The sequence below is a fragment of the Erpetoichthys calabaricus genome, chromosome 7 (genome assembly GCF_900747795.2).
Source record: "Erpetoichthys calabaricus chromosome 7, fErpCal1.3, whole genome shotgun sequence".
Classification (NCBI taxonomy): Eukaryota; Metazoa; Chordata; class Cladistia; order Polypteriformes; family Polypteridae; genus Erpetoichthys; species Erpetoichthys calabaricus.
In genome coordinates, this window is record NC_041400.2 from 153,751,630 (window position 1) to 153,774,670 (window position 23,041).

The window sequence follows — 23,041 nt, forward strand, 5'->3', positions numbered from 1 at the left end:
GATGGTGGACCAGAATCTCCTCGAAGCCGTCCGAAAGTCATTCTCCATGGCCTCCCCAAACTCCTCCCACGCCCGAGTTTTTGCCTCAGCAACCACCAAAGCCGCATTCCGCTTGGCCTGCCGGTACCTATCAGCTGCCTCCGGGGTCCCACAGGACAAAAGGGTCCTGTAGGTCTCCTTCTTCAGCTTGACGGCATCCTTCACCGCCGGTGTCCACCAGCGGGTTCGGGGATTGCCGCCACGACAGGCACCGACCACCTTACGGCCACAGCTCCAGTCAGCTGCCTTAACAGTAGAGGCACGGAACATGGCCCATTCGGACTCAATGTCCCCCACCTCCCTCGGGATGTGGTCGAAGTTCTGCCGGAGGTGGGAGTTGAAGCTACTTCTGACAGGGGGCTCTGCCAGACGTTCCCAGCAGACCCTCACAACACGTTTGGGCCTACCACGCCTGACCGGCATCCTCCCCCACCATCGAAGCCAACTCACCACCAGGTGGTGATCAGTTGACAGCTCCGCCCCTCTCTTCACCCGAGTGTCCAAGACATGTGGCCGCAAGTCCGACGACACAACCACAAAGTCGATCATCGAACTGAGGCCTAGGGTGTCCTGGTGCCAAGTGCACATATGAACACCCCTATGCTTGAACATGGTGTTCGTTATGGACAATCCGTGACGAGCACAGAAGTCCAATAACAAAACACCGCTCGGGTTCAGATCGGGGGGGCCATTCCTCCCAGTCATGCCCTTCCAGGTCTCACTGTTCCAGGTCTCACTGTCATTGCCCACGTGAGCATTGAAGTCTCCCAGCAGAACGAGGGAGTCCCCAGAAGGTATGCCCTCTAGCACCCCCTCCAGGGACTCCAAAAAGGGTGGGTACTCCGAACTGCTGTTCGGTGCATACGCACAAACAACAGTTAGGACCCGTCCCCCCACCCGAAGGCGAAGGGAGGCTACCCTCTCGTCCACCGGGGTAAACCCCAATGTACAGGCTCCAAGTCGGGGGGCAATAAGTATACCCACACCTGCTCGGCGCCTCTCACCGGGGGCAACTCCAGAGTGGTAGAGAATCCAGCCCCTCTCAAGGAGATTGGTTCCAGAGTCCAAGCTGTGCGTCGAGGTGAGTCCGACTATATCTAGCCGGAACCTCTCAACTTCGCGCACTAGCTCAGGCTCCTTCCCCTTCAGAGAGGTGACATTCCACGTCCCAAGAGCCAGTTTCTGTAGCCGAGGATCGGACCGCCAAGGTCCCCGCCTTCGGCCACCACCCAACTCACACTGCACCCGACCTCCTTGACCCCTCACATAGGTGGTGAGCCCATGGGAAGGGGGACCCACGTTGCCTCTTCGGGCTGTGCCCGGCTGAGCCCCATGGGTGCAGGCCCGGCCACCAGGCGCTCGCCATCGAGCCCCACCTCCAGGCCTGGCTCCAGAGTGGGGCCCCGGTGACCCGCGTCCGGGCAAGGGAAAACGCTGTCCAAAATTGTTTTTCTTCATAGGAGGTTTGTTTAACCGCTCTTTGTCTCATCCCTCACCTAGGACCAGTTTGCCTTGGGTGGCCCTACCAGGGGTATAAAGCCCCGGACAACAGAGCTCCTAGGATCATTGGGACACGCAAACCCCTCCACCACGATAAGGTGACGGTTAGAGGAGGGGCCATTTCTAATAGCTTGGAGTAAACATTATTCTTCAGTTAGTGTCAGCCTTGCCTTGTATAAGGTGTGGTAAACCTGATAATTGCTATCAGTTCAAGCTTATTGTTCATATTATGGTAAACACATTGTAAGAGCCATTTTCCTTGTTCTATAAGATTCATGAATGTTTATTAGATGACAATGCATAAACTATGGAAGGTTCCTATAACCCCCGTGAATAGAATCGTTTTGGTATGTTCTTGCCATTTCTAATAGCTTGGAGTAAACATTATTCTTCAGTTAGTGTCAGCCTTGCCTTGTATAAGGTGTGGAGGCATACGGTTTTTAACCGTGACCGCATGTTATCGTGCCTAGGCACTTGCCTATGTGCCAACCGGCTTACGAGCCTTTAAGAAATTAACCTTAAAGGTTCTTAATTTCTTCTTTCCTACTTAAAGTATAAAAATACTAAAGTCTTTCAAGAAAAGCTAAGTTTATAGAAGATTCATTTTTTCCTTTCTTTTGCCTTTTATTCTACGTGTGTAACTATTTTTTCTTTTATTCTTGTGTGGACTATTTACTTTTACATTTCACTAAATACCTTTGAAACGAACTCTTGGACTCTGAGAATTCTTTTGACACGCGTCTTACCCGTGCCTGATGACACCTATATATTTTAGCAGCTACACACATGAAATACACATATAAAGTTACCAATAAAAAAGTATTGATTTTATTTAAAATTAAATAATTAATAATTGGTAGGATTTCTACAATATTAAATCAGTATCATTTAAATACTTTTTAAGTTATTCAGATAACTGTTTTGAAGAAAAAGTACAAATTATTAAAAATCCAAACAAAGAAATAAAACAGTTTGGTTTGTTGACACATGACATAAAGTCCATTAGTCATAAACGTTTTGGTTATTACACTTACTGTTTGACATTGCTTTCAAGATCCATATTTACTTATTCTATTTAGTAATGAGGTTACCACATTAATCAAGCACTTCTTTTGGTTTTGCTCTTTTCCGTTTTTCTTGTATTGAACATCTAAAACCAACAGTTCCCACATATTTACAGTTGATGCTTCTCAATATATTAAGAGGATTCTTTAATTTTCATTAACTATATTATACTGATAACTGTTCTTTAAATTTGAATACATTATTGGTAGCTTTTTTACGAATAGAAAATGTACTGTATACTGTATTATTTTTAGGAAGTTTTTTTTTTTTTTTTCTTGCACCTAAATTTAATTAGTCAATTTCTGTAATTTAATTTTACTAGGCACAACTTTTTTTCTGTTTGCTTTAATTGGTCTTTTTTTAATGTTTCAAAGAATGCTGAAGAAACTGAAGTTGCTGAGAAGAATGGTGCGGCTTTTGTAGGAGGCGAAGAACTTGTCCAGAAGGTATGTGCAATATAGAGAATTGTGTGTTAAAGACCTTAGCATCTCTGAAGACAAGCTTTCAGTTATTTTATGCATAATAATGAGCTGACAGTAGGTGTTTTGAATTCCAGATTTTGGATGATGAAATAAGTGCTGATTTTTATATAGCAGTACCAGCAATTCTTCCAAAAATAATGGGCCTAAAAAACAAGCTACGGAAAGTGTTTCCTAAAAGTAAAAGAGGTGAGTATTAAACTCTGTTTCTCTGCACACATAATTAGTTAATCTTGTCTTATTAGTTTTCCTCAAAAATGCTGCTTAAACATAAATCAATTTCAACTTTAATACTTCCTTAACAAACAGGTTTAAACTAGTCTTTTTTTATTACAGTATATTTTTTTTAATAGTCTTCAGTCATATAGCTGAGTCTACCTTTTAAGTGAAACCTGTTTCTGTGTACAGAGGGTTTTTATGGCACTTGACATCTGTAATCATCTTGTCTGACAAAGGTAAAGGTTTAAGAACTGAGTATGCTGGTGGATATTTACTTTTATGGTGTTTTCAGCCATAAGGATATTTTCATTTTGCTGTATAAAACTAAAAAAAAAAATCCTTGTGAGCCAGGCTGCACTTCATAAGTCCACCCCTTAGAATAGTACATTTGTTTGTTTCACATCATTTGCTTATAGTTTTGTTCCTCTCATTGTATAGGAAAGTATTGATGAAAGAGTAGTTGTTAGTGTAACTGTTTTCTGGCTGCAAGATCCCAGGTTCAGTACCAGGCTAATCACAGTTTGAGGCCTGCATGTTTTCCTCATGTTTATATGCGTTTTCTAAATGTACTCTGGTTTCCTCCTGTAGCTCAGAAATGTGTAAGTTACATTGACTGTTATATTAGAAAATTAATGAATACATCAATAACAGTGTGATATGCACAATTCTCAAGCCTGCTTAACCAATTTCAAACAGAATAAGCATACATTTCAGTTAGACTCCCACTTTAGTGATTTTGAAAAGTGTAAAACTAAAAGCAAATGTTTTTACTTAGTTGTCATTTGGCATTAGGTTGATGGATTTGTTTTAATTTGAAAAACAATAAATGTTCAATTATGACTTTGTGATAGGTCGGTCATGTGTTAGGCTTGCTTTAAGGCCATGTCACATTACGTGATTTTTCCAGGGATTTTCAGTTGTAGACTTCATTTGCATAATCTTAACCAGTTAGAGGCAGTCACAGCGTGCTTTCATAACAGCAGTGTGGTGTAATATACCCATTGACTCAGTCCAGTTAGCCTGCAACTTTCTCAGGTTTTATTTTTATCAAAAATCAGGGGCAGGCTTTGTGTATGTGAGAAGTGACAAACAATGCAGTGAAGGGATAAGGAATTCAGGTGTCCTGGACCTCACAAACAGAAGAGAGGTTCGTGTGTCTGACATCTTATGTTTTATGTACCACGAGAGTAAACCTTTTGCATAAGAAATGACTACATCAGGCAGCACATTATTGGCTGTTAGAAAAGGGGGCATGCCCACAGTAGTTTGAAAATGTGAAATTGACTGGCAACAAGATCAGCATCTGCAGTTGTCAGATCTGACATCACCTCTGACTAGAAGTCATGTAATTTGACATCAGCTTCAGCTGTGTATTGGATAAATCTTTCTTTTTGAAATGAATAGTGTGTGTGTGCCCCACATGTTCAGAATTAACAAAAACAAGTGTGACACATGCAACCTAATAGTCCATGAACACCAGCAGCATGATGGCTACTGCACTACTTAACACTGTTTTTACTACAGTATGTCTGCAAACAAGTTACCTCATGATAGCATTGAAAAGAAGTAGAAAAAGAAAGATCATAGTTTTTACTTTGAGTGGAATGATCACTTCCATAACTCTGCATAGAAACATGAATAAGAGATAGCAGCCAGTACTGGTGTAAGTGAGGAGTAGAGGGTTTGAATGGAAAATAGTGGTTTGACAGTTTCAGAATGTCCAAGGGAATATTCAGTTACTTATGTCAACAAAAGACACTCTGAGAAAAATATAAGCATGAGTTGTGCCATTTCCAGCAAAAAAAATATATCAGGTGAGTTCTGTTGGCTGCTAGCAGGTGCCCCAGTGTCTATTAAATGTGCCACCTTGCTCTCTTTCCTTTAGTATTTTGAGTCAGTACTGTTATCCATCTTAATTTTCAATGCACAGATGTGACGTAGGTTGCATAAAATTTTCAGACAATTCCAAGGGAAATGTTAAGGCACAGGTCACATTCGAGCCGCATACAATGTGTTTCACATATGAAAGTGTTCCAAATCTGATCTGAAAAGTTCTAATGTTGTGTGTCTTTTGCCTTTCACATTCATCTGAAAAGATTTGGGTATAATAATAATTCTTTGCGTTTATATAGCGCTTTTCTCATTACTCAAAGCGCTCAGCAATTGCAGGTTAAGGGCCTTGCTGAAGGGCCCAACAGAGCATAGTACCTTTTGGCATTTACGGGATTCGAACCGGCAACCTTCCGATTGCCAGGGCATATCCCTAGCCTCAGAGCCACCACTATGTGCCACGTATTAGTGAATAAATTAGAACTGAGCTGCAGTGTGAATGTATCTAAAGAGAAAATATTCTCTATATTTTAAGTTATCTCTTTAGAGTGTAAAGAACAGTGCTAACATGCACATACACTGTCATATTAATGATTCTTCAGCTTTGACTTAAATGGCAAAATTTAATGGGTTTCTGCTTATCCCAGAATATAAGGGATGGGATTTTATTGATAATGTGTTTAGGTGCTTTTAAAACTTTAGTAAACAAGATAGAAATGAATTGACAGCATATGATGCACAAAGGCTGCCCTTCATAAGTCCACTCCTTAGAATAGTATATTCATTTGTTTCTTCTTGTACTAAGTATGTATGTACTCATCATTGTTTTGTGTTGCCCTAAATTATGTTTGGTCCAGGCTTTATTTTTTTTCTTTTATAACCTTCAGCTGTGCCTCAGGCAAAAGTGAAAATCAAAAGAAAGCTAGATAGCTTTATCCATCCATCCATTATCCAACCTGCTATATCCTAACTACAGGGTCACTGGGGTCTGCTGGAGCCAATCCCAGCCAACACAGGGTGCAGGGCAGGAAACAAACCCCGGGCAGGGCATCAGCCTACCACAGGGCACACACACACCAAGCACACACTAGGGACAATTTAGAATCGCCAATGCACCTAACCTGCATGTCTTTGGACTGTGGGAGGAAACCTGAGTACCCAGAGGAAACCCACGCAGACACGGGGAGAACATGCAAACTCCACGCAGGGAGGACCCGGCAAGTGAACCCAGGTCTAGATAGCTTTATTATCTTGTCAAATGATTACCAATTGCAACATCACATTTGTGCATCTGATTTTTCTGCCTGAAGTATAAGTTTAGCTAAAGGATTTGTAATTATATTCATTGACATATATTATTTAGTAAAATAGATAATTTTGTAATGTTTTCAGTTAGCAGTGGTTATTGCCATTTAGTTATAGAATAAATCAGTATGAACCATTTGGTGTATGTGGTTTGTGTGTTCTTCTTAAGTCAATTTGTGTTGCTCAGCTATATTTACACAGTTCACAGTTTTGTGTGCAAACGAATTTACCCACAGTGATGTTAACAGTCCCCCTTTAGCCTAGTAGTTTTCTTAATTGTTTAACCGAGCACACTTGTTCAAATACAAAAAGTAGCCCCACAGAAGCATATTATTAATGGTCCATGATTCTGTGTTTTAGATCATTGTTCACATCATCATTTATGTGTCCTTAACTCTCCTAACCTTTGGTAACAGTGGAGCATAAAGGGCAATAATGTCAATGTGAATATCAAAAATGTAATGAATAATTAAAATATTGAAAACATAGGCACAGTAGGGAATAAACAGATAATATAAATAAAAGTAAGAACTAAAGTAATGTCAAAGAAACTTGGCAGGGTCATAAGCAGAGGGTGCTTCAGAATCTAATAAGGAGGGTTTGATTTCTGACCTAGTCATGGTCTTTGTGGAGTTTCATGTTTTCCCTCTGTTAACTGGCTGAATATGAATTAATTGTCGAGTGTTTTAATTGTTCTAGACTGATGTCCCAGTCAGAGTTAGTTCATGCTTTGTGCCCAGTACCGGCAGTGTAAAACTTCAGCTTTCTGTATTGGAAAAAACAGGACAACAGACGGATAGACAGTGTAGACATAATTGACATTTTAAATGCATCTTGTAATATGGAAAATGTGGCTCTGAACTTGTTAATTAGTATTTAATTTCTTATATATATTTGCAGACTGTCATTTTAGTTTAGTTTTGCTTTTTAATGTTCTGGTAAAAAGAGCTTTTGTGAATGTTTTTTTTTTATCATCTCCAATTTATAGGTTCAGTTGGGACAAACATTCCCAAAATGCTTGAGCATTTTAAGACTTGTTCTGAATACATGGTGGAGAATGATTGTTACATCAAAACAAAGATTGGAATGGTAGGTGTGGATTCTAATTTGATTTTCTTCAAATGTATGCTTGTCTGTGTTAAAAACATTCAGAGCAGCCTTTCGATAATAAGCTCTCAAGGTATTGTCGCTTATGATTTTTGAACTTAAGACGTGAAAAATATATACAGTATCATTGCTGGATTCATCTTTTTTGAATTTTAAATAACTATAGTTGATAATAAAATTTTTAAAGCTCATTGAAAATGTTTTGTATTAAAATAAAATGCATAGTTATTAAATACATTAAACATTCCTTTAGTGATTGTTCACTTATAATAATATAGTTGATAATAAAATTTTTAAAGCTCATTGAAAATGTTTTGTATTAAAATAAAAAATGCATAGTTATTAAATACATTAAACATTCCTTTAGTGATTGTTCACTTATAATAATATAGTTAAACCAATTTCCTATACTACATTTAGACCGAGTGTTTCTAAAATGCAAATATTTCTGTCTTTCAGTTTGTAGTGGGAATTTGTAAAAGTACACTGACTATGCCATTCAAGGCAGGCAATGTTGGGTTTTAGTTGCTTCAAATACCTAACCTTTGTCTAGTATCAAAAATTCTATTATTTAATTCTTACCTTTACATTTGCAAGTGAATAATTCAATAATCAGTATATTCAAAAAGGTCAAATTAACCTTCACTTTCGAAACATGCAAGTGCTCAATGAAGGAAATGAATAAGTCCGTATTATACCAGTAATTTATTCAATCCATAACACACTAATTGTGAATTTTGCTTCTTAAGAATAAATTAAATCACTTTATGGTTTTGCTTCATTTAAAGCAGGAAAGAGAAAATATTAGTTTTGTTTCAATCCCAGTTTTAGTACAGTTAAATTATATTGCCAAAGCCATAAAAGAAAAATTATGTGATCCACCCACCCCAATTCATTATTGCTGGCCAAACTAGTTTAATTATATTTGGTTATTGTTTAACTGCTAAAGTGAATTATATTCATGTGCTTCTCCATGGAGTCTGGTTTGATTTGGATTAAAGCTAACCAAACATTACTCCTTAATGATGATTTCCATATTGGAGCAATTAATTTTGAAGCTGTAATAACCTTGACTGTATTCCTTCATCTTAAAGTCTTTGAGGCCAGGAGGAGTGGCAGCTTTGCTGCGTTATTGGACATACTTGTTGTTTGCCTAGGCTTCACAGCTGCATTGCCACTTGTCTGTGCCGTAGCAGCCAGTCATATTGACAACAGTAGGAATAATGCCAGCAACCTTCAATTGCTAATTTTCTAAGTGATTTTAGCTAATTTACCAGGTTCCTGGTGTTCTGGAGGATCAGGCATTTGGCCTTAGCATGTATATGCAATGTTTTTTCAAATGTAAATTTCAAATGTAGATATTGACATGGCTAATCAAACTTTTTGGGAATTTGCTTGTTTGCCTTGCTTTGCCGTCTTTACCTTCCTAATATGGCTTGTCGTCACCTTCTATCTAGTAATTTGCGTACTGCTTTTGTGCTCCATTTACTGCAAGACCCGCAGTAAAGAGCAAGAAAGAGAGATTCGGGCTATGTCTGCTGCTGAATTGTGAAACACTTAGTGAAAGGACTTACCTTCCTTCAACCTGAGGAGAGTTGAGCTTTTTTTTTTTTTTTAATATGCTTATTTGATGCCTCATATTAGGAAAGGAAATTGTGAGTATATATGCATTTTATTTTGTGTGTATCAAGTTTATTGCCAATTTAAATTATTTTCGGGTTTATTGTGTTGTTTATGTTGTGTCATTTTCTCAGTTTTTTGAATGGAGCTTAATATCTGTACTTCATCTATAACTTCACAATTATTTTATCATTTTTACACTTTTTTGTTTGTTACCAACCAACCATGACACCTAGAGGATAATTTTCCCTGGAATGTGTGTTGTTTGTCAAATGATTTTTGGCTTTATATGTTCATACTTAAGCTTTAAGAACCTATACAAATAAAGAGATAAAGAGTGAGTGCGGGTGTATGTTAAGTATGTCTTTTGATGGACTGGCATCCTGTCCAGAGTTGATTCCTTCCCTATACTCGGTTCTGCCTGGATAGGCTGTGGGTCCCCTCGACTCCTAACTGGATAAGTGGGATACAATATGGATGGAATGAATTGAAGTATAGACAAATCTGTACATGTATGTTCATATTGCATGTAATTTTGAATTAATATACAGTAGTATCTCTGTCATTGTCAACTGTACTCTAAGCTTATAAATGAAACTTTGCTATATAGGAATAAAATTAATTGAATCTTTTTAGTGAATTATTTTAATGTGACGTCGTAGCTAAAAAGTTTCAATTATAGTTTGTACCTTAATCTTCCAATGATCAGAGTCTGAAATTATAAGTTCTTCTTGATGACAAGTATTTGAAACACAGTATTTACTGATTAGTAATTACTCACTTTCTGGAGAAATTGTGTGGTGAGGCAGTTGAACATCTAAAGTTAACTTCAGTTGTCACTGATTAGCAGAATAAGAACTTGTTGTATTATGAGATTTCTAATAATGTTTGTCTTGGGTTTGTTTTTATGGATCTAATTAAGTCCCTTATCTGCAGTCTCTTTGCACTTTCCCCCTTGCCTCTCTCTTTTAGTGGGAGACAATTAAATGAGTAGTAGAACTACAGTTTATTTGAATATTTTGTAAAAATATTCTCAATTAGCATGGTGATCTGCCATTGAATGCAGATGTCTTTGTTCAGAAATTCACTTGCCTCATCTTCCATTTAAACATACCTATTTATTGCCAGGGAAATGCTACACTATATTTCCTGAATATATTTTTAAGATTCCAGCAGCCGTTTGGAAAGATGTCTGATTACCTCTGTTGTTTTTGTTTGTTTTTTTGATCATTTGCTCCCTGCTAAAAAATCTGTTACAATCGAGTATTTTTTCACGGTGTGCTAAGAATGATTTTCTCCAGTTTTGTTTATGAATATTAGTTCTGTGATCATTGGGACTTATTTTTTTTATGATTTTAAATACATTTTTATCTGCCACCATTTTGTTTACTGCAGTCTTGTCCCGCCATTTTTTAATGGATGTTCATTTTGTAGTTAGCAATGCATTCCTGTTGCTTTCAATTGGCACCCTGAAGTGTTAATATGTCAGGACATGGAGAACATTTAAAGAGGATTCTCTGAAAGATTATTTTGCAGTGTTAGGAGTTAGTTTGTTTATCATTTCAGTTTAGGTGCAGTTTCTGCTTTGTCGTTTTGGTTTCTTTTTGACTTTCCAGCTTCTCTGACCCTGCTCTGTCTTTCAACTACATTATTAGACTTCCCTATTACTATTACTGTCTGCCTGTTTCTGACTGTGGCAGAAGAGTGCAAGTAGACGAGAGAAAAATTTGTTGATGTTTAAAAAGTGATGTGATCACTTTTGTCATGCTTATATTAATAAGTAATTTATGTTTAACATATTTCTGTATGTTATATATGAACCTCAAATGTAAGTTATGTAGCTTATAGACAGATAGATACAAATTTGCCCCCAGGGGGAAATTTAGCTGTTTACAGAACCTCAATAAATAAATAATATGTACAGGTGGATCTCTTTAAAGTAAAATATCATTGAAAACGTAATTTATTTCAGTAATTTAATTCAAAAAGTAAAACTCCTACATTATATAGATTTATTACACAAAGAGTAATACTTTTCAAGCGTTTATTTTGCTGTTTCATTTTGCTGATAATGGCTCACAGGTGATGAAAACTCAAAATTCAGTATCTCAGAAAATTAGAATATTACATAAGACCAATAAAAAAAAAATTTAATACAGAAATGTTGGCCTACTGAAAAGTATGTCCATGTACACACTCAATACTTGGTTAGGGCTCCTTTTGCATGAATTAGTGCATCAACGCAATGTGGCATGGAGGCAATCCGCCTGTGGCACTGCTGAGGTGTTACAGAATCCCAGGATGCTTTGATAGTGGTTTTCAGCTCATCTACATTGTTGGGTCTGGTGTCTCTCATCTTCCTCTTGACAATACCCCATAGATTCTCTGTGGGGTATAGGTCAGGCGAGTTTGCTGGCCAATCAAGCACAGTGATACCTTGGTCATTAAACCAGGTATTGGTACTTTTGGCAGTGTGAGCAGGTGCCAGGTCCTGGAAAATGAAATCAGAATCTCCATAAAGCTTGTCAGCAGAGGGAAGCATAAAATTTCCTAGTAGACAGCTGTGCTGACTTTGGAGTTGATAAAACACAGTAGACCAACACTACAAGATGACATGGCTCCCCAAATCATCATGGACAGTGGAAATGTCACACTGGACCTCAAGCAACTTGGATTCTGTGCCTCTTTCACAATATTCTCATTTTCTGAGATACTGAATTTTGGGTTTTTATTAGCTATAAGCCTTATTCAGCAAAATGAAAAGAAATAAATTATTGAAATGTATCACTCTGTAATGAATCTATATAAATATGAGTTTCACTTTTTGAATTGAATTACTGAAATAAATTAACTTTTCAATGATACTGTAATTTATTGAGATGCATCTGTAATATTATATTATGACAAACAACAAACACCTCTCAAATGTACAACAGAATAACTAAACAGAAAGAAAACTTCTGACTTGGCAGTTTCAGTCGCATTATGACCTTATACAGCTGTTTTTCTTGTGGTATAAAGTTGCCCCAGTAGCGTTTCTTGTCAAAGTTCTGCTGTATAATTTGTTAGCGCACTAGCACTGAGTACTCAGAGGTTTGCAGCATTATTCATAATTATCAGTTTTATTTTCATTCTCTACTTTGCTATTACCTCCAGAGGGGTTGAGAGTGTGTCCCATAACCGAGCCTACCTTTTTTCATTAGCTTATTGATTTGTTGGGCCTTTAGTAAAGTGATGTTACTGACCCAGCACACCACAGCGTAGACAGTTGCACTGGCCATCACAGTGTTAAGAGTAAGTAAAGGATGTCAGTACCCACCTTAAAGGAACACAGTCTCCACTGTGGAGACAAGAGTCTTCACTGCCCTTTTTTATATAGTTCCTCTGTATTATGAGACCAGCCCAGTCTGTCATTGATGTGGATTCCCTAGTATTTGTAGCAATGCACCACATCCACTCCCTGACTAGTGATCAGGCATAGTGGTTCTTTGGTGCAGTCAATAACCAGTTCATTGGTTTTGCTGATGTTAAGTTGCAAACAATTCTTTCTGCACCAAGAAACAAAGTTCTCCACTTGACTCTTATACTTTATCCCTTCATGCTTTTCATGCAAGTGACATGGTCTGGTGTTATATTCATAGTTGAAGATCTACATAGTAAAGAGAAAAGGAGACAGGACTGTTCCTTGTGGTTCTCCATTGTTTCGCAAATCCATAACAGAGATACATTTTTGAATCTCTCAAACTATGGTCTGCCTGACCGATGATATTGTTATTAATTTGTCATCAAAGATTTTAGAAGCCTACAATACTTGTAAAGGCATAGGGGATCCATATTACTAACCGAGAATGCTAAACCGGATGGACGCAGGGACATCCGGCCATGGGCCGTAGCCGCAAAAAGACGTACTGCGCAGGCGCCCCAAGAAATGAGGCTCCGCGAGAGGTGGCCGCGACCACAGAAAAAAGGAGTGAGCACAGAAAAAAGGAGTCAAAGAAATGAGGCCCCGCGACCACAGAAAAAAGGAGTCAGCACAGAAAAAAGGAGTCAAACGCAGGCGACGCACAGCGCCGCACGAAACCCATTGCACACGAAACTAGCACACAAAAAAAAAGAAGCCGCTCGCGCCCACCTGCAACCCCTCCCCCCCCCTACAGGCACCGGACGGGACACACACAAAGAGGACGATTCAACAAGCCCCTGGCACACAAAAAAAAAAGAACCCAAAACCACCCCACCTACCCTATAAGCAACGGACGGGACACACACAAAGAGGAGGATTCAACAAGCCCCTGGCACACAAAAAGAAAGAAGACGCTCGCGCCCCACCAATCCATACCCCCACCCCACCCCCCGCTCAGACGCCTAAAAAGCACACAGCGCCGCACGAATCCCATTGCACACGAAACGGGACCCACACAAACAGGAGGATTTAACAAGCTCCTAACTCCCCCCAAAAAAAGGAGCCGTGACCGCAACGCCAGGCCCATTAGAGACGAGACATGGCACACGAAACGTTCACAACAACGACGAATCAGACCCACAAACACACTAACATCAATAAGAAGTGACACCCAAAGCCCCATTTCTAAAGGAACCGTCCATATTAAACATACGTCATCTCAACACCTTCACACTAGGCAGCATAGGTGGATCTCCTTACAATAAAGCACTATTAACCATTCAACTGCAGAAAAGGCTCCATATTAACAGTGAGTGCGATCCTCCTTATTACTTATCCATATTTCGCATGCTGAGGAACAAACAAGTCATGAGTACACGCTCACGGGTATAAAACGATTCGGCTCGGATAACAGGACCAAACACACGAACCCGCATGAAACAACAAAATACACGGCGGCGCATCTGCATTACATCCTACAATAGTTCATTTCATTTTGCAAACGTACTTTTATTAAGAGGAGATTTTAGACAGTGCTTAACTATTACTCCACTTACAATGCGCTCAGCTATTGTTCAGTCCACCTTAAAATACGCGGACAATTGGCATTGCGTTGATGAATAATAATATTCCCTTTGGAGTAAAGGTACTTTTATTAGGAGTAGATTTTAGACAGTGCTTACCTATTGCTCCACATGGCATGCGCTCAGCTATTATTCAGTCCACCTTAAAATACACGACGACGTCATATAAACAACACGAGACCGAACTACAATACATATACAGGCGCGAGACCTGATTGGTGATAATACGAAGAAACGAACAGTCCGCATATTAACAGTGAGTTCGATCCTACTTATTACTTATCCATATTCCTAACGATAAAGATCAAACAAGTCATCAATTCACGATCACGGATACAAAACTAGACGGCTCGAGTAACGGGACCACAAACACGAACCCGCATCAAACAAAAAAATTCACCTCGGCGCGCTTCTAAAACCGCGGAATAAAAAATGTTACGCGAACAATTGGCTTTGCTTTCTAAAGATACACTTGGTACAAAACATGCGATTTCCAGATCCCGAATATAACAATTGGTTATTACAACTAGAACATTGTACACTCACCAATACAGATGGACTTCACCCAGATATTATTACAATTCCTCAAACCTTCATCTGCGACGACTTACTTACGGAGATATTTGGAACAGCGGTCTCATTAGACCAAATGCCCCTTTTAACACAACGCACTATATTATGTCCAAAAAATATTAATGTTGATCACATTAATAACCAGGTCATTTCATTACTTCCTGGAGAGGCACGGCTCTTTCTAAGCTCTGACAAAGTTGACTCTGATGACGACAATGAACATCTGAATTTCCCCTTAGAATATTTGAACACTATTAACCCAGCCGGATTACCACAACACAATCTTAGCCTTAAAAACGGAACAATAATCATGCTATTAAGAAACCTTAACACTAAACAGGGTTTATGCAATGGCACACGTTTAGTCGTCAACACCATGACACACAATGTTATTCAAGCAACAGTTCTTACAGGATCACATGCTAACAATACTGTTCTCATTCCTAGAATTGACCTTACGAGTTCTGACCTAGAATTACCTTTTACATTGAAACGCCGACAGTTCCCCATTAAACCTGCATTTACCATGACCATCAACAAATCACAAGGACAAACCATGGACAAGGTTGGCATCTACCTCTCTGAGCCCGTTTTTGGACATGGACAACTTTATGTTGCCTTCTCACATGTTCGACGTTCATCTGACGTTAAAGTTATAAATGCTCCATGCCAAGGAAGACTCATTCAAGGACAGGACACCATCTTTACTACTAATGTTGTGTACAAAGAAATATTCCAATAATCCATTACTCTGTGCCAAACACTGTATTTTTTGCTTTCTATATGCATCATCCACACCTGCACACTATTCTATATCTAATTCATACATCTCAGTCTTTGTCATGCCCCAACGCCAGGGGTTGGCGAGCGAAGCGAGCAGGGGGCGGAGCCCCCTAGTAATAGAGATATTTAGAAGTCAACTACAATATTTGGAAAGATTTCTTTGCAAAATGTATGCAAGCTATATGTTTGTTGGAGTCTTGAAGATTATTTTTAATTAAATTTTCCACATCTCAACTTTCATCAAAATCTGTTAATCACTCCATGTAACTGCCATGAAAGAATTTGGTTTTATTACAAACTGCTAAATAATATGACTATCTAAATAACTTTCTTTGTTCTAGGTATTCTGTTTTTATTCATTGTTTTCTTAGACCCGTTTCATATTACAGTAATACTACCACATAGTCCACATACAATTTCAGGCAAGCCCTGTGTCTCGGGCCAGGAGTCCATTCTGTGGTTTAGCAACTAAGTGCTGCTTGCCATTGGCAGACCTGGGACCTTACAAAGATGCAGTCTCATTGGGAGACTCCGCTACCCTCACTTTGTGTGGATGGGGCAGCTTTTGTACGTGCTGCATCAGGCCTGCTCCTTCCTAGTCCTCTGCTCCTACATGCAACTGGAACTGAACTGTGGGAGCTCATGGCTGTTAAAAAGTAGCTGTAGTCATTGTACAATCCATTTCTCCTTTTATTTAAAATATTTGTATTTTTTTTAGTTTTGTGCATTTCTTTGAACATACAATTCAGTAACAATGGTAGAGCATAACCCCTAGAGACATCTTGTATTTTTTTCCAAAGCTTAAGACAGAGTGCAGTAAATCCTTCTGGTTACGACAAAGCAGTGCAACTCAAGTTTGAAAATGAATGCAATTTCGCTAAATGTCTAGATTAATATAAAATGAATGTATGAAACTCAACATGTGCAATAATGGCTCAAACTCGCCAAATAAATAATCAAGTCAACATAGAGATTAATGCCAAAGGCACATCAAACCTGACTTCAGCCCACAGTTGCCACCATTACTAAATTGAGATCATATTGAAATTTAAAACCTTGATCAAATATAGGCTCAGTGGCCAGAAACTGGCTGCCACAAGCAGGCCATGATATCTCTGTCAACAGTGAGGGGTAAACTTAATACTGTACATGTTCAATGATTTAAAAAAATTCTCAATAACTCTGAAAATAATAAAAGTAATTGAAGAAAGTCCAGGTTGTTGTTTAGTGTGTGCGTGCCATTACATAGGATAAGGAGCATGATATTGGCGTTTAAAATATCTGTATGGACTACCCATGATTAAATGGTGTTTTTAAAATTTTTTTAGTATTAAAATATCTGTACAATATATAAATTTGAAGTCTGCAAACACATATACATATTACAAGTTCCTTCCAACAATCATATTTAAAACCCCTTTTCTCACCAAGCAGCAGAGATTAACAAAAGGAGAGAAGCAGTAAAAGGCAGTCTGTCATAAGAGTTGAAATGGCTCACAGCCTTGCAGGGAATGGCAGTGTTCAAGTAAGCACTGTGGTCTAGTGTGAAAGGCATTGGACTTTCAACCCCTAGGTTATCAGTTCAGTCTTTGGTTCTGCAACACTTTGTCATCCTGAGTATGTCACTTAACCAGCCTATGTCACACTTCTAGAAAGTCCTTATAAGCAATGAATTCTGCTTTTGTACTTTCAGAAACTGTATTCAGTATAGTGCTTGTAAAGTAAAGATGCGCTCTATAAAATAAAAGTTGGTTGGTTGTTGAGTCATTACTGTGCAGAATGCTAATTATAGATAACATTAAAATGAGAGTAGTGCTTGCTAAAAAAATGTTTTGAGTTATTTATCATAGCATATATTTATTTCATTTTGTCTGATTTTAAGTATTACATAACAGAATTTTATCATTGTATTAGAGTAACCATGTTATTTGACTAAAATGAGACAGCAACTAAATATGATATTTATTTTGTTAATAAATAACCTACGAAAAATAATCCCTGGTTTAGCAGGTAACCAACAAAAACTTGAATCGGATATATTGACTGTTTGGTCTGTATGGTTGACTAAATTGCCATTTTGAATATGGCTTAAAACACATTTCAATAAAATATTTTTTTTTGTGTCTCTTTCAGCTTGATATGGAAAAAGACATGATAATTGCTAACATGGGCGCAATCATTAAAGATGCGTGCTCGCACAAACCAGCGAGTTATGGTATGTGGGATTTTTTCATAAATATGTTTTATCAAGAATATGTAACTTTCTAATATAGGTCTTATTAGCATAACCAGATGATTCCATTCTCATTCTTTCTTGTTGAAGACTGGCAGGTGACCCCTGAGAACACAATTTTTGAGTTATTTTTTGTGTTTATAATGAAAAGGATACAAGGAGTTTTCAGCTGATACCATGCAGCTTATAAAAAAATGAATCACTATTGCCATTTCATTTCATCTCTCATGACTGCAATATACGTTATAGAACATTAAATACATAACACAACATCTGTTTCCATTCACTTCACTTTTGATTGTTACAGCTGTGAACTTTAGGGAGTGCTAGTGAGCCCCACTGCCACGGACACAATCCCAGGCTTAGTTACAATTTTATTTAATCACAGTACCTTAACAGGCTTTTTAAAGTGGGTTCGATACAGCCAGATACTTTCCCATCTCCTGCCACTCCTCCTCTGTGGGTGTTGTCTTCTTCCTCCCAGCTCTCACTCACAGAGCAAGCTGAGACGCTTTGTTATCTTGGACCTGGAAGAACTGGAAAAAGCATTTCCGGGCCATACAGAGGTTGCACCCAACAGGGAAGTCCTTTCCTGACAGCGCCCTCTGGCAGCACCCAAGTACCTCCACAGGGCTGACCTTAAGAACTAAAAGTCCTGAGGAGCACTGCCACATCTTGTACTGGGATCTGAACAGTTCTTGGTACAATGCCTCGCCCAGTCCATCCATTATGCTTTCACCCTGACTGGGATCAGAATTTTGAACTATCCTGGCTGGGTGGCAACTCCATTCACATTGCTGTTCCATTACAGCCTCCCAGCCGGGAAGATTCACCCACCATTCCGGCTGGAATGCCAGTCCTATACTTTATGGTGCTTACAAGCATAATAGACAATCCTATAAACTAAGGTGAAGTAGAAAGTTTGACTTTTTTTTGATATATGGCTTTATTATGAATCTCTCTACATTTTCCTGAGAAGTACAGCGTGCTGCAGTGCGATTCTAACTTCACTAAGTGATTTGGTAAACTGAAACAAATTGGTTGAAAGGAAAATCAGCATCCACGATTTTACTTCAGAAGCCATGTGTCAGATAAAATCCATAGTTGTAAGTCCTTAGTCTCCCCTCTAAAACAATCACAGATCAGATTGTAAATGGCAATATTAAAACCATTTCTCTCATGATCAGTGGGTATAAAAGATTTATGTTTCATACAGGATAGGAAGGTGTTTTTCTTATGGTGGTGGTTTAACTGCTGAGCACTGGTAAATTATTAAGATACAGTATAATAATGTGTAGTAAGTGTGAAAGAAATAGGTAAACTTTAACAAAAAAGGATCATGGTATACAGTGGTGTGAAAAACTATTTGCCCCCTTCCTGATTTCTTATTCTTTTGCATGTTTGCCACACAAAATGTTTCTGATCATCAAACACATTTAACCATTAGTCAAATATAACACAAGTAAACACAAAATGCAGTTTTTAAATGATGGTTTTTAATATTTAGGGAGAAAAAAAAATCCAAACCTACATGGCCCTGTGTGAAAAAGTAATTGCCCCCTTGTTAAAAAATAACCTAACTGTGGTGTATCACACCTGAGTTCAATTTCCGTAGCCACCCCCAGGCCTGATTACTGCCACACCTGTTTCAATCAAGAAATCACTTAAATAGGAGCTGCCTGACACAGAGAAGTAGACCAAAAGCACCTCAAAAGCTAGACATCATGCCAAGATCCAAAGAAATTCAGGAACAAATGAGAACAGAAGTAATTGAGATCTATCAGTCTGGTAAAGGTTATAAAGCCATTTCTAAAGCTTTGGGACTCCAGCGAACCACAGTGAGAGCCATTATCCACAAATGGCAAAAACATGGAACAGTGGTGTACCTTCCCAGGAGTGGCCGGCCGACCAAAATTACCCCAAGAGCGCAGAGACGACTCATCCGAGAGGTCACAAAAGACCCCAGGACAACGTCTAAAGAACTGCAGGCCTCACTTGCCTCAATTAAGGTCAGTGTTCACGACTCCACCATAAGAAAGAGACTGGGCAAAAACGGCCTGCATGGTAGATTTCCAAGACGCAAACCACTGTTAAGCAAAAAGAACATTAGGGCTCGTCTCAATTTTGCTAAGAAACATCTCAATGATTGCCAAGACTTTTGGGAAAATACCTTGTGGACTGATGAGTCAAAAGTTGAACTTTTTGGAAGGCAAATGTCCCGTTACATCTGGCGTAAAAGGAACACAGCATTTCAGAAAAAGAACATCATAATCAACAGTAAAATATGGTGGTGGTAGTGTGATGGTCTGGGGTTGTTTTGCTGCTTCAGGACCTGGAAGGCTTGCTGTGATAGATGGAACCATGAATTCTACTGTCTACCAAAAAATCCTGAAGGAGAATGTCCGGCCATCTGTTCGTCAACTCAAGCTGAAGCGATCTTGGGTGCTGCAACAGGACAATGACCCAAAACACACCAGCAAATCCACCTCTGAATGGCTGAAGAAAAACAAAATGAAGACTTTGGAGTGGCCTAGTCAAAGTCCTGACCTGAATCCAATTGAGATGCTATGGCATGACCTTAAAAAGGCGGTTCATGCTAGAAAACCCTCAAATAAAGCTGAATTACAACAATTTTGCAAAGATGAGTGGGCCAAAATTCCTCCAGAGCACTGTAATAGACTCATTGCAAGTTATTGCAAATGCTTGATTGCAGTTATTGCTGCTAAGGGTGGCCCAACCAGTTATTAGGTTCAGGGGGCAATTACTTTTTCACACAGGGCCATGTAGGTCTGGATTTTTTTTTCTCCCTAAATAATAAAAACCACCATTTAAAAACTGCATTTTGTGTTTACTTGTGTTATATTTGACTAATGGTTAAATGTGTTTGATGATCAGAAACATTTTGTGTGACAAACATGCAAAAGAATAAGAAATCAGGAAGGGGGCAAATAGTTTTTCACACCACTGTATATTAGGAGAAAAAGTAAATGTCTGGTTATGCAGCATTTTGTTTTAAGCCTCAACACTGGAAACGCTATAAGCTGAATGAAAGGCTTTGTTTTCCCACTCTGTAGAGATCTGCAGTCAGTGTCTAGTATCTGTATTTGTTATGTTGCTGTCACTCCAGCTAAAACATTTTACATTTCTAAAACGTGAAAAAAAAACATAAGTTCAACTGAACTGATTTAGACGATTTGTTTGGAGTCTGCTTTTAATGAGTTTATCTTTCTAAAGATAATTTCTCATTACATTTGTTCCTTTAGGTAAATAAGCAAATTTCTCAACAGCGTTATAATGAACAATGTTATTAAGATGTCTAAATAAAATGATTTTCACAGTCATCATTATTATTCTTTTATTTTTAGAGTTGTGCGAAATTAAAGGACAGTTATTTGAAAGAGCTCTGTACAATTGTTTTTTAGAGGTACAGAAAATAATTCAAGCATTACTAAGGAGTCAGTAGAATTCCATTTTCTTCCCTCACAGTAACCTAGAGGAGCTCATTAAAAACTGTCAGCATTATTTCTAAAGGCATACCAATTAGATTATTAGCCAGACACACTAAGGGTGATTTTTTAGAAGTACCAGACCAGTAAATTACAATCACATTAAGTATTGTGAAAAAAATGTATCTAAAATGTTATGTTAAAAACTACAGATTCATAGAATTCATTATGTCATAAACTGATTTGGCGCTGGAACTATCACCTTTCATTATAAACATCCTGTGTATAAATAATATTTGGTTTATAACTTCTTATCAGTATCTTTCAAATGGAAGGTACTGAATGTTTGCATAGCAGCATAAACCTTCATTAAACAAGACTAAACTGTATTAATGCCTAAAATTAATTAAGATGATGGCAGAGTCAGGTGTTTATTCATCAGCAAATCAAATATCAAGCAGAATATGTTGTTATAAATACTTGTTTGCTTTACAGAGAAGTTGCACATGAGATGTTTACTGTATTCTGTTTTAGATGATTAGCATTTGCTAGCTTTAATGTTTATAACTCAAATCACATCTAAATTCAAACTATATTTTAATCAACCTTAGGGAAATCACTTATGTGATAAAATTGATAAAATGTAAAGGCTGGAACATTTACAGTATTATTTTTCTGAATTAGCCATGTATTACATCTCCATGGAAACAATCACGCGAATTTAAAGTGGACAACAAACTTTCCCAGGTAATCTGGTCACTTGGGGACATCAGATTTCGTGTACATGCTACTGATGTCATAAAATAAGGCGTAAAAGGGATCTTCATGCACACTTGTGCTTTCTTAGTAGCTTAATATTTATGAAAAGTAAACCTTATGAGTGAGCTGATTAGACAAATGCAAGTGTAACTAATATTTTTTACATTTATTATACATTATTTGGTCTTCTGTTTTAGGTCCATTTATTGAAAGAGGGATCATTTGCAGTGCAACAAGTGAAGCATTAATATTTAAGGTGAACCATTTTCTTCCAGAGCATGAGGATGTAAAAGAGACATGACTGATGAATATAAATGATATTGTTAAAAATGTTTATAGTTCTGCCAATGTATTAAATAAATTTTGATATAATAAAACTGTAACAAAGTGCTTTATTTAAAATGCAATTGCTAGGGCCCTGAAATTGACCATGTATGATATTCGCATTAGTTTGGTTGAGCTACTTCGGTTTTTCTGTCACAAATACCTGCTATTAGCCCACAAAGTCTAAATGCCAGTATCTCTCAGCACAGCTTACCCCATGACAAGTCTTTGTTTTATAATTGTTTATTTAGTTTTATGACTTCTGCTCTTCTACTAGGTCTGTTTGTGAGACCCTAATGCTTTGTAAAACTAGTTCTACCGACATTAACTCTATGAAATGGATTGTGTGGTGCTTAACCATGCTTAAGTGTCTGCTCTTGTTTTCTCATGACGTAAAGTTATGAATTGGGTTTTTAATTGCTGTTCATTTAGTTTTTATTTATAACTATACTGTAGTCCCTCAGGTTCTTTTCCATAAGGTTTTACCTGGGGGAAGCTGAATTGTGTGTTTTATTAAATAAAAGCATACTGCATTTTTAAAGCATACCTTTTTATCATAGAGCTGGAGAATGGCAGTATGTTACTTACAGTTTGGACATACATTACCACTCCTATTACTGCTGCCACTAGTAAAGTCTTACCCAAGATTCTGCAATTTTACCAGTACCTAGACAAGAAGTGTTTGCACCATTCAGTTAGGTGTTGATCAGATCAACATTAGTGCTCGTTATGTATATTGGCCACTTCAAATGGTGGTAACATACATACATACA

At 38.0% G+C, this 23,041-nt stretch overlaps 1 protein-coding gene across 1 annotated transcript in view; it reads left to right on the plus strand.

The window, feature by feature from the left end:
• The window catches only part of mrpl1 (mitochondrial ribosomal protein L1), a 42,459-nt gene extending 19,632 nt beyond the window's left edge, over positions 1-22,827 (plus strand). Inside the window, exons 5-9 of the mRNA XM_028805594.2 lie at positions 2,979-3,050; positions 3,161-3,272; positions 7,426-7,526; positions 17,640-17,721; positions 22,142-22,827. Coding sequence (XP_028661427.1) covers positions 2,979-3,050; positions 3,161-3,272; positions 7,426-7,526; positions 17,640-17,721; positions 22,142-22,245 — 471 coding nt within the window. The 3' untranslated portion in view covers positions 22,246-22,827. The remainder of the gene's footprint in view (positions 1-2,978; positions 3,051-3,160; positions 3,273-7,425; positions 7,527-17,639; positions 17,722-22,141) is intronic.
• The last annotated feature ends 214 nt before the right edge of the window (positions 22,828-23,041 follow it).